Source organism: Haematobia irritans, chromosome 4 (genome assembly GCF_050003625.1).
Source record: "Haematobia irritans isolate KBUSLIRL chromosome 4, ASM5000362v1, whole genome shotgun sequence".
In the NCBI taxonomy this organism is placed as follows: Eukaryota; Metazoa; Arthropoda; class Insecta; order Diptera; family Muscidae; genus Haematobia; species Haematobia irritans.
This window is the reverse complement of record NC_134400.1, coordinates 5,008,949-5,021,270: the sequence shown is the minus strand read 5'-3', so window position 1 is coordinate 5,021,270 and position 12,322 is coordinate 5,008,949. Positions and strand designations below refer to the sequence as shown.

At 35.5% G+C, this 12,322-nt stretch overlaps 1 protein-coding gene across 1 annotated transcript; it reads right to left on the bottom strand.

Annotated features, from left to right (window-relative positions):
* Positions 1–3,299: 3,299 nt before the first annotated feature.
* Positions 3,300–11,268, bottom strand: LOC142235272 (uncharacterized). The gene is made up of 6 exons (XM_075306524.1): positions 11,259–11,268; positions 10,862–10,978; positions 9,841–10,587; positions 9,741–9,760; positions 4,433–4,441; positions 3,300–4,372 (listed from the first exon to the last, which is right to left on the bottom strand). Exons 1-6 carry the CDS (start codon positions 11,266–11,268, stop codon positions 3,440–3,442), a joined length of 1,836 nt encoding a protein of 611 aa, XP_075162639.1. The 3' UTR covers positions 3,300–3,439.
* Between the last annotated feature and the right edge of the window lie 1,054 nt (positions 11,269–12,322).

Genomic DNA, 12,322 nt, shown 5'->3' with positions numbered 1-12,322 from the left:
TTTTTATTTCTATCGAAAATTTTGGCAAAATTTTATTTCTATAGATAATTTTGTCAAAATTTTATTGCTATAGAAATTTTTGTCACAATTGTATTTCTATAGAAAATTTTGTCAAAATTTCATTTCTATAAAAGAATTGTCAAAATTTTATTTCTAAGAAATTTTTATCAAAACTTTATTTCTATAGAAAATTTTGTCAAAATTTTATTTCTAACCTACATTTTGCAAAAGTTTATTTCTATAGAAAATTTTGGCAAAATTTTAATTGTAAAAATTAAATTGAAAAATCTCATTTTGAAGTTGTTGATCAAAAATTTCATTTCTGTAAACATTTTATTTCTAAGAATTTTTTGTCAAAATTTAATTTTTATAGAAAATTTTGTCAAAATTTTATGTCCATAGAAAATTTTGCCAAAATTTTATTTCTATATAAAATTGTGTCAATTTTTATTTCTATCGAAAATTTGGTCAAAATCTTATTGCTATAGATAATTTTGTCAAAATTTTATTGCTATAGAAATTTTTGTTACAATTGTATTTCTATAGAAAATTTTGTCAAAATTTCATTTCTATAAAAGAATTGTCAAAATTTTATTTCTAAGAAATTTTTGTCAAAACTTTATTTCTATAGAAAATTTTGTCAAAATTTTATTTCTAACCAACATTTTGCAAAATTTTATTTCTATAGAAAATTTTGGCAAAATTTTAATTGTAAAAATTTTTTTCTACAGAAATTATTGTCAACATTTTATTTCTATAGAAAATATTGTCAACATTTTATTTCTATAGATTTTTTTTTCAAAATTTTATTTGTATAGAAAATTTTGTCAAAATTTTATTTCTATATTTTATTCCTATAGAAAATTTTATTTCCATAAAAAATGTTGTCAAAATTTTATTTCTATCGAAATCGAAAATTTTGTCAAAATTTTATTTCCATCGAAAATTCTATAGAAAATTTTATCAAAATTTTCGAGATGAATAGTTTGTAAAATCTACAAAAACATCAAAAATTCTGCCAATATACCAAACAATAAAAAATCTACCATTTTTGGTAGAATTCTACCGACTGTGGTAACTGTAATCCCAAACGATCATCGTTGACCATTTGCTTATTGCTGTAAGGAAGTTAGCTCGGAACAAAAAATAGAATTTTTATGATAAACATTGGCTCTTTTATAAGATTTTAAAACACTCTTTCTCAATCTTTCAAATCCTCTTGGATTATTTAGTTCTAAACACTTTTTCTGTAACACAAACAATGTAGGAGAAATTATTCGATTTTATAAATTTTTCAAATTTTACCTTTCGACCAGAATGTAGCTTTTATTGTCATCAACCAATTATTGATATATCCATTAACGCAAACAAGCAACGCATACAGGGAAATACTTATTTTTATAGACCATATTGTTGTGCACACACAGACCGATGTAAATAAACTTTATTTGAAGAAAACAAACCATTTACCTATATTTACATACACATATTTCAAAAATGTTCGGCATTAAACTTTTACTACGAAACCTTCTGGCATTATGAATATGGGTCCCATGAAAATTAGCCCCAAAAACCAAATGAAGGATGATGCCACACAATTTTTCTATTTTATTGGTGAATAAAATCATATTATTTTTGGAGCCTGTTTGCATCATGGAAATAAACCTCAATATTTCAAACGAAAATTAACCCCAATTTCCTGTTTGGAATTGTACTTCATTCTCAAGTGGGGTCAATTTTCGCTTTGTAGGATTTGGCAATGGTGGCAACTATGCGCCCTTTAGGTGTTTCGAATAGCATCGTTTCATTGTTTCTTGTACGGTTGGCTTTCGACTGAGGTTTGATACTTTCTCCTATAGACAGAGTCCACAGTGGGCTAATACGGTTCCAAAGTGACATAAGAGTAAGGCCTTCGTCCGAAGTTTCTGCTGTGGACAACGTCCAAAAATCTCGAGATCCGTACTCAGTAACACATATTTAATTTTTTTCTCAAAACTTTATATTTTCTCCATCAGTTGAAGTCCATTTTACGCGGTCTTTTACATCAAAATTGAAAATGAGATCCAATTTACTTTTGGGCTCAATTTTCATGATTTAGTTGCATATTGTTGGGGCTCATATACCATACATTAAGAGGTGTCGGCGCCTTGGTGTTACCAAACCTACTCCAACAGATTTTTATACCCTCCACCATAGGATGGGGGTATATTAACTTTGTCATTCCGTTTGTAACACATCGAAATATTGCTCTAAGACCCCATAAAATATATATATTCTGGGTCGTGGTGAAAATCTGAGTCGATCTGAGCATGTCAGTCCGTCCGACCGTCTGTTGAAATCACGCTAACTTCCGAACGAAACAAGCTATCGACTTGAAGTAGAAGTAGTTGTTATTGATGTAGGTCGGATGGTATTGCAAATGGGCCCTATCGGTGCATAATTATATAATGCCCCCATATAAACCGATCACCAGATTTGACCTCCGGAGCCTCTTGGAAGACCAAAATTCATCTGATTCAGTTGAAATTTGGAACGTGGTGTTACTATATGGCCTCAAACACCCAAAAAAAATTTGTCGAAATCGGTCCATAATTATATATAGCCCCCATATAAACCGATGCCCAGATTTGACCTCCGGAGCCCCTTGGAAGAATAAAATTCATCCGATTCGGTTGTAATTTGGTACGTGGTGTTACTATATGACCTCAAACACCCATGAAAAATTGGTCGAAATCGGTCCATAATTATATATAGCCCCCATATAAACCGATCCCCAGATTTGACCTCCGGAGCCCCTTGGAAGAGTAAAATTCATTTGATTCGGTTGAAATTTGGTACGTGATGTTAGTATATGGTATCCAACAACTATGCAGGAAGTGGTTCATATCAGTCCATATTTATATAGCCCCCATATAAACCGATGCCCAGATTTCACCTCCGGAGCCCCTTGGAAGATTAAAATTCATCCGATCCGGCTGAAATTTGGTACATGGTGTAAGTATATGGTCTCTAATGACCATGCAAAAATTGGTCCACATCGGTGCATAATTATATATAGCCCCGATATAAACCGATCACCAGATTTGACCTCCGGTGCCTTTTGGGGAAGCAAAATTCATCCGATCTGGTTGAAATTTGGTACGTGGTGCTAGTATATGATATTTAACAACCATGCCAGAAGTGCTCCATATCAGTCCATAATCATATATAGCCCCCATATAAACCGATCCCGAGAGTTGGTTTTGGAGCTTGTTTGTGTTATTTTCCTCCCTCCCACCATTGGAAATTCCTAAAATATATATATTTTTTTTGGAAAATATTAGCTTCCCATGCTTTATTTACCACATATATTGCAGCCAATGGGCTACAAATGATTTCATCACATCCAAGTTGCCTAAGTCTAAGAGATTCCTTCTAATCCAACCATTGAGGTCAATCTCTATTGACGATAACGATATCTGATTCTGCGTACAGTCTTATAACGATAACCATCTTGAGCCAATTCAGCACTTTTAGCTTCAGGCATATCCTCAGCAGGTGGCAAGTACGAGGAAGCGGTATTATCAACAGCTAAAGATTCAGCATCGGTAGCTTCACGTCTATGGCGACGATATTTCAAACGATGCACAGTCTTATAACGATAGCCATCATCAGCCAAGACGGTTTTTAAATCAGGAGCCAATTCAACTTCAACTGGGGGTAAATACTCATTGGAGGGCTTCTCAATTTCGCTAACATCACGACGATGACGGGAACGATATTTCAATGTACGTACGGTCTTATAACGATAGCCATCATCGGCCTTTTCCTCGCCAGGAGGTAAATATTCTTGACTGGGTTCATTAACTGGGGGCAAATATTCCTGGGATACATCACGACGATGGCGGGTACGCAATTTCAATTTGTGAACGGTCTTATAACGATAGCCATCTTCAGCTAACTTGGTTTCGGCCTTCTCCTCTGAAGGTGGTAAATATTCCTGGGTAGGTTCATTGACTGGCGGTAGATATTCCTGGGAAACATCACGACGATGGCGGGTACGCAATTTCAATTTGTGAACGGTCTTATAACGATAGCCATCTTCAGCTAACTTGGTTTCGGCCTTCTCCTCTGAAGGTGGTAAATATTCCTGGGTAGGTTCATTGACTGGCGGTAGATATTCCTGGGAAACATCACGACGATGACGGGCCCGATATTTCAATTTGCGTACAGTCTTATAACTATAACCATCTTCAGCTAATTTAGCACTCTCAGCTTCTTCGGCGGGAGGTAAATATTCTTGGGAGGGCTCATCCACAGCACCATCAATGGCATTTGATCTGCCAGTGACCAAAACAGCTAGCCCCAAAGCCAAGAATGTGAGGAATATTTTCTGTGGATAGTGTCGCTTTTTTAAAACGGAGTATTCCTATGAGTTTCAATGGTTACTTACCATGTTGAGCTAGTAGTCCAAACAAAATCAAATTGAAACAATATCTATTTTGTTTATTGCTATTTGCTTTGGTTTGTTTTTAGAAGAATGATGTTCTTTTCAAGATTACCCAGAGTATTTATAGCCAAAATAGCTGGACATCACCTTAATTGTGCGGTTGCTTGCGATTGCTCTTTCATAAATTTTCAATATCGTTTCCAGTATCCAATCATAATAGGAATGCGAATTATATTCGTACCATAAATAGATAATCACTTGAAATCACTTCTGAAGTACTTCAACTGAATATGGTCTCTTTGGCATTCTCATTCATCTAAGGTTGCCATGTTAGCTACAATTACGCTACACTCTTGCAAAATTTGAGATTAAACAAGTGGCCCTCTTGCCATTTGGAGTCATTTTCTGTGAGACTAACTCAAAACAAAAATTCTTTTTCGGCAAATTTCAGCTTCCCTCACATCTTTCCCACTACCTCAAGTTTTTTTCTTCTTAGCATCTTTTTCTGTAATACAAATAATTTTACCTTTCGCCTGGACGGAGAATCGAACCACGCACCATACAGTTTGTAAGCCGACACACTATCCACAGGGCTACATAGCCCTTATTGTCCTCAACAGACAATTATCGCTATAGCTATCAACTCACAAGCAACGCAAGCAGTCAAACAGTTATATTTATATAGCATAGTTTTGGGCGACCACGAGCTGATGCACAGTGGTTCCTAATCGCTTTTTTGGAAATAATTCTGCAACTTTTGAACGGATAAAGATATCAACATAATTTTTTCTTTGTGTGAAAGCTGAGGTTGTTTCCTCTAAGTTTGCAAGTTTGTGAGCCCATAGTGGATACTAGAGGTCTGCATCGAATAACTTTTCACTACATGTATGCAATTCGCTGTCGAATATAGTACATACAATGTCTTTCTCTCAGAGCGCAAGTAGTGAAGTGAAGAGAACACTTGCTTGTCAAATACCACCAAGTACTTATCCGAAACAATATGTGTTCCGAAAAAAAGGAACAATAAAAATGCAAGTACTGGAGAAAAAGTACAACATGGATTCTCTTCACTTCACGTTGTACCACAAGTATTTCTCAGTTATGTACGAAGCAAAACTATCCATTGTTCTTAATCATAGATATGTATGTATGTCACATATATCATATATTTATGTATGTCACACACTTACCTTAACGTTTGCCGTTCTTTATAACAAACCGAAAACATATATTATGGAGAGTAACTGTCTTTTGTATTTCTGCAACTGCACGTGGTACATGGAGTACTCTATGAAGTTTTGTTCTCGCAACATACTCGACGTGATCACTCTGAGTACACTTCAATAAGAGAGAAAGAGGAATATGTGTTTGTTGGTAGTGAAGATATCAGAGTAGCAACAAGAAGTTACTCGTGGCTTTTGGTGTTCATCAAAATGTGTACCAATTGTTTTGCGACTCTCTCAAATAGATGTACTCATGTAGCAAGTACACGTGTACTCTTCATTTACAAATGAAATTGTGCAGACCTCTAGTGGATACAATTGTATCCAAAGATAAATCACTCATCATATTAACATATCTCTATTGTGTATGAAAATAATTTCACTATAAATAGTCTACTGTACAACAAATGAACAATCACTGTGGTACAAGCGAACAGAGAAGGAAGAGTAGATTACTATTTGCCAATTTATTCATAGAATGGTAAGTATCTCAGTGAAGAACCTCCACAGGAATATTTACCTCCAACTGAAGACGGAGTATCAACCAATTTAGCTGAAGATGGTTATCGTTATAAAAGTATACGGAAATTGAAATATCGTGTCCGTCATCGTCGTGACGTGCCCCAAGAATATTTGCCCCCAGTCGATGCCCCCAATCAAGAGTATTTGCCCCCATCTGAAGACAAAGAAGCCGATACAAAACTAGCCGATGATGGTTATTGTTATAAAAGTGTACGTGCGCTGAAATATCGTGCCCGTCATCGTCATGAGGTGTCCCAAGAATACTTGGCCCCAGTCGATACTCCTAATCAGGAATATTTACCCCCTTCAGAAGAGAATGAGGATACTAAAGTCGCCGAAGCCGGCTATCGCTATAGGACAGTTCCTCGTCTAAAATACCGCCGCCATAGACGAGAAACTACTGATGCTCCTACTGAAACTACTGAAACTCCAGCTGATTACACCGCGGCCGTGTACTTACCACCCACCGAAGAGTTAGTTGATGATGTCACCGACATGCCAGAGGCCGAATTGGCTCAAGATGGCTATCGTTATAAGACTGTGCGTAAAATCAGATATTGCTATCGTCACTAGAACATTATGAACTCTTCAACATGATCTCTAGATTTAACAAATTCGTATACTGGTTATGATAAATTTTGCTTGTTTTTAATAAATGATAGATATAGAATCGCATAAAATAATTTGAGAGGAGTACAAATTAGCCGATCTGGATAAAATTTATAAGAGTTCTACAAAATTTATAGACTATAATTTAAGTCGGCTAATGCCCTGGGGTGAAACACAATGTTAGTAAAAATTAAGTAAGGAAAGTCTAAAGTCGGGCGGGGCCGACTTTAGACTTTCCTTACACCACTTTGTAGATCCACATTTTCGATACTATATCAAATCCGTTAAATGTGTTGGGTGCTATATATAACGGTATTTGCCCCAAATACATACATTTAAATCTGACTCCATCTGAACAATATTTATAATCCATATCGGGCGAAAGATATATATGGGAGCTATATCTAAATCTGAACCGATCTCAATCAAATGTTGCACACTTGACTATAGACTAATTGTTCTCCTGGTGCAAAATTTCATGCAAATCAGGGTAAAACTCTGGCTTCTGGGGCCATATAAGTCCATATCGGGCGAAAGATATATATGGGAGCTATATCTAAATCTGAACCGATTTCTTCCAAAATCAATAGGGTTCTATTCTGACCCAAATTAGGAACATGTGCCAAATTTGAAGGCGATTGGACTTAAATTGCGACCTAGACTTTGATCACAAAAATGTGTTCACAGACAGATGGACGGACGGACGGACGGACGGACAGACAGACGGACATGGTTATAACGACTCAGGGACCCACCCTGAGCATTATTGCCAAAGACACCATGTGTCTATATCGTCTCCTTCTGGGTGTTACAAACATATGCACTAACTTATAATACCCTGTTCCACAGTGTGGCGCAGGGTATAAAAATATGGGAAACATTTTAATCAGAACCAATTTTGAGGCAACTTCGCAAAAGTGTATTTATGATTTATCGGTCGATAGATATGTATTAGAAATAAAGGAAAATTGGAGTCACTTTTACAAGTTTTCGACTTAGCAGTGGCGATTTTATAAGGAAAATGTGGGTATTTTGTCACTTTTGCCCAAATCGGAAAAACATATATATGGAAGCTATATAGAAATCTGAACCGATTTCAACCAAATTTGACATGCATACTTAGTATTATAATTCTACTCCCTGTGCAAAATGTCACATAAATCGGACTCCAACTTTGATCTCTGTGGTCATATGACGGAAAATCAGGCGAAAGATATATATGGGAGCTATATCTAAATCTGAACCGATTTCAATAAAATTTAGCACACTAGACTACAATATGTTACTAATTGTACTCCTAGAGCAAAATTTCAACCAAATTGGGCTAAAACTCTAACTTCTGGGGCGATAGAAGTCCATATCGGGTTAAAGATAGATATGGGAGCTATATCTCAATCTGAACCGATTTCAATCAAATTTGGCACACTTGACTATAGTACTAATTGTTCTCCTGGTGCAAAATTTCAAGCAAATCAGGGTAAAACTCTGGCTTCTGGGGCCATATAAGTCCATATCGGGCGAAAGATATATATGGGAGCTATATCTAAATCTGAACCGATTTCTTCCAAAATCAATAGGGTTCTATTCTGACCCAAATTAGGAACATGTGCCAAATGTGAAGACGATTGGACTTAAACTGCGACCTAGACTTTGATCACAAAAATGTGTTCACAGACAGACGGACGGACAGACGGACATGGCTAGATCGACTCAGAAACCCACCCTGAGCATTATTGCCAAGGATACCATGTGTCTATCTCGTCTCCTTCTGGGTGTTGCAAACATATGCACTAACTTATAATACCCTGGTCCACAGTTTGGCGCAGGGTACAAATATGGAAACATTTAAATCTGAACAAATTTTGAGCCAACTTCGCAAAAGTGTATTTATGGTTTATCGGTCGATAGTTATGAATTATAAGTGTAGGCAAATTGGAGTAATTTTTATAAGTTTTCGACTTAGCAGTGGCGATTTTTGAAAGAAAATGTGGGTATTTTGGCCATTTTTTCAAAAATCGGAAAAACATATATATGGAAACTATATCTATATCTGAACCGATTTCAATAAAATTTGGCATACTTGACTATAGTACTAATAGTTCTCCTTGTGCAAAATTTCAACCAAATTGGGGTAAAACTTTGGCTTCTGGGGCCATATAAGTCCATATCGGGCGAAAGATATATATGGGATCTATATCTAAATCTGAACCGATTTCTTCCAAAATCAATAGGGTTATATTCTGATCCGAAACAGAAACTTTTTCCAAATTTGATGTCAATTGGACTAAAACCTGGACCTGGACTTTGATCACAAAATTGTGTTCACAGACAGACGGACATGGCTATATCGACTCAGGAGCCCACCCTGAGCATATTTGCCAAAGACACATAATACTCATGTATCAGGCTCACTTAGACTATTCAGTCCATTGTGATACCACAGTGGTGAAACTTCTCTCTTATCACTGAGAGCTGCCCGATTCCATGTTAAGCTCAATGACTAGGGACCTCCTTTTTATAGCCGAGTCCGAACGGCGTTCCACATTGCAGTGAAACCACTTAGAGAAGCTTTGAAACCCTCAGAAATGTCACCAGCATTACTGAGGTGGGATAATCCACCGCTGAAAAACTTTTTAGTGTTCGGTCGAAGCAGGTATGGGTAAAACTAACAACCGCAAATTTTTTTCATTGATATAACGAAAAATTTTCCTGAGGACTAGGAAAGTATTCATAAATATTATGAAACTTTGCGTTAGTTAAGAAAAAACTCATTACAATAACGAAAATATTTTTTGTATTTATGAAATTATTTCGTTGGCTCAATTTTATTGCCAAATTATGAAGTTATACTAGGGTCCTTCTAAAAACGGTGCTGCTGAAAAAGTATTCCCCCTTATATTCAAACCACTCTTGGGTTTTGAACGATTTTACATTCCAATGCTTTATTTGTCACTTACACTATTATTTCCTCTTAATTCTAAATTGATCACACAACATTATTCACATATCCAAATTGTCATAGTCCGATTAACATTTAGCCATTTTTTCTCTATTGACGATAACGATATTTGATTCTGCGTACAGTCTTATAACGATAACCATCTTGAGCCAATTCAGCACTTTTAGCTTCAGGCATATCCTCAGCCGGCATCTCTTCAGCAGGGGGCAAATAGGAGGAAGCGGTATTATCAACTGCTGAGGATTCAGCATCGATAGCTTCACGTCTATGGCGACGATATTTCAAACGACGCACAGTCTTATAACGATAGCCATCATCACCCAAGACGGTTTTTAGATCAGGAGCCAATTCAACTTCAACTGGGGGTAAATACTCATTGGAGGGCTTCTCAATTTCGCTAACATCACGACGATGACGGGAACGATATTTCAATGTACGTACGGTCTTATAACGATAGCCATCATCGGCCTTTTCTTCGCCAGGAGGTAAATATTCTTGACTGGGTTCATTAACTGGGGGCAAATATTCCTGGGACACATCACGACGATGGCGGGTACGCAATTTCAATTTGTGAACGGTCTTATAACGATAGCCATCTTCAGCTAACTTGGTTTCGGCCTTCTCCTCTGAAGGTGGTAAATATTCCTGGGTAGGTTCATTGACTGGCGGTAGATATTCCTGGGAAACATCACGACGATGACGTGCCCGATATTTCAATTTGCGTACAGTCTTATAACGATAACCATCTTCAGCTAATTTAGCACTTTCGGCTTCTTCGGCGGGAGGTAAATATTCCTGAGAGGGCTCATCCACAGCTCCATCAATGGCATTTGATTGGCCTGAGGCTAAAAGAGCTAAGCTCATAACCAAAAATCCTACGAAAATTTTCTATGAAAAAAAAAATGTCCTTTTAATTATCTCAAAATATTCACTTGAACAAGACTCACCATCTTAGCACGAAGTTAGGACAAACAAAATCAAATTGAAGGAATTTCTATTTTGTTGACTTTTCTCTCCAGATTGGCTGGTAGGCCAATGATGGTTAAATTTGAATTTTTCCTCGGTATTTATAGCCCAATTTAATATTTTGTGGTGGTCTTCATATATAGCAGAACATACTTGAATGAACTAGAACCAACTCATGTGTCTGTATAAGTGGGTGTATAACCATTTGGAAATTTCTTTCCATGACCACTCTCAAAAGTAGGAATAATACATTAAGTGGATAACCAAACACTTAAACCAAAAAAATTCTAAAGTGTTTTAATAACCAACTTTGAATGGGATCATTCCATCATCTTGTTATGCCACAAAAACCCTACTAGAAAGACCATAATAAACTTGGGGTACTGAAAGCTGTTGATAATCAAAAAGCCAGAGTTAGATAATCCCGCAAACAACATTCTTGTTGATTTTTTCATCTATTCTAGTTGAAGTAGCCTTTTTTTGTTTTTTGTTTGCTAAAAATGATTTAAAAATTTTATTTGGGCACTTGAAACAATTCTGCTTCACTTACTATCCAACATATTTACCAACCATGTTAAGGTTCTTGAGTTTATGTTTAAATATAAAATTCATTATAAATTTAAAATCGGTCTATTTGAACGTTTAAGCAGATTAAGTTCATCATGCCTTCGATAATTGGAAAATTTTGCAATTTGAAGAGATTTTCGAGTAACACAATAAACCGCATTTCAATTGCATAATTATATAAATTGATGATTTGTTGCAGCCCGTCTCCCAAAGAGTTCAGTGACTTTGATGAATTCAATGGATGAACATTTCCGGGTGAACATTTCAATATCGTACAAGGCAAAAAGTCCCCGAAACAAAAAAACTCAAATTCACTAACATAATTTTATAAAATCTTGACACAATTTTCTATAGAAATAAATTTTTGACAAAATTTTCTATAGAAATATAATTTTGACAAAATTTTCTATAGAAATAAAATTTTGACCAAATTTTCTATAGAAATAAAATTTTGTCAAAATTTTCTATAGACATAAAATTTTGACCAAATTTTCTATAGAAATAAAATTTTGACCAAATTTTCTATAGAAATAAAATTTTGACAAAAATTTTCTTTAGCGGATATGTTGGATTTTATGATGAAATTTAGCATGCTATAGTGTAGAAGATTTAGATAGAACTAATAATTTTGACAAAATTTTCTATAGAAATAAAATTTTGACAAAATTTTCTATAGAAATAAAATTTTGACAAAATGTTCTATACAAATAAAATTTTGACAAAATTTTCTATAGAAATAAAATTTTGACCAAAATTTTCTTTACCGGATATGTTGGATTTTATGATGAAATTTAGCATGCTATAGTGTAGAAGATTTAGATTGACTTACCAACCATGGGAATTTTGGTAATTATGTCCACAAATTATAGGAGAGGAGGACATACATTTCTGACCTCTGTAACAATGAAGAGATACACACTCTCGAGATTCGTTTCCATGAACGATGCAAGAGCAGCAATATCTACTTCATTGTCGGATGAGAGAACTGAGACGGAGGACTGGTTAACGAATTTCATTGCCATAGAGAAAATTCAAAGAGAAAAGATG

Bases quoted from the DNA above. Each gene is read 5' to 3' on its own strand.
- LOC142235272 (XM_075306524.1), bottom strand. The intron at 10,588-10,861 runs GTATGTTCTGCT...TAGCTCTTTTAG, and splicing joins GTTGGTTCTAGTTCATTCAA to CCTCAGGCCAATCAAATGCC. The intron at 9,761-9,840 runs GTCAATAGAGAA...TGATCAATTTAG, and splicing joins CAGAATCAAATATCGTTATC to AATTAAGAGGAAATAATAGT.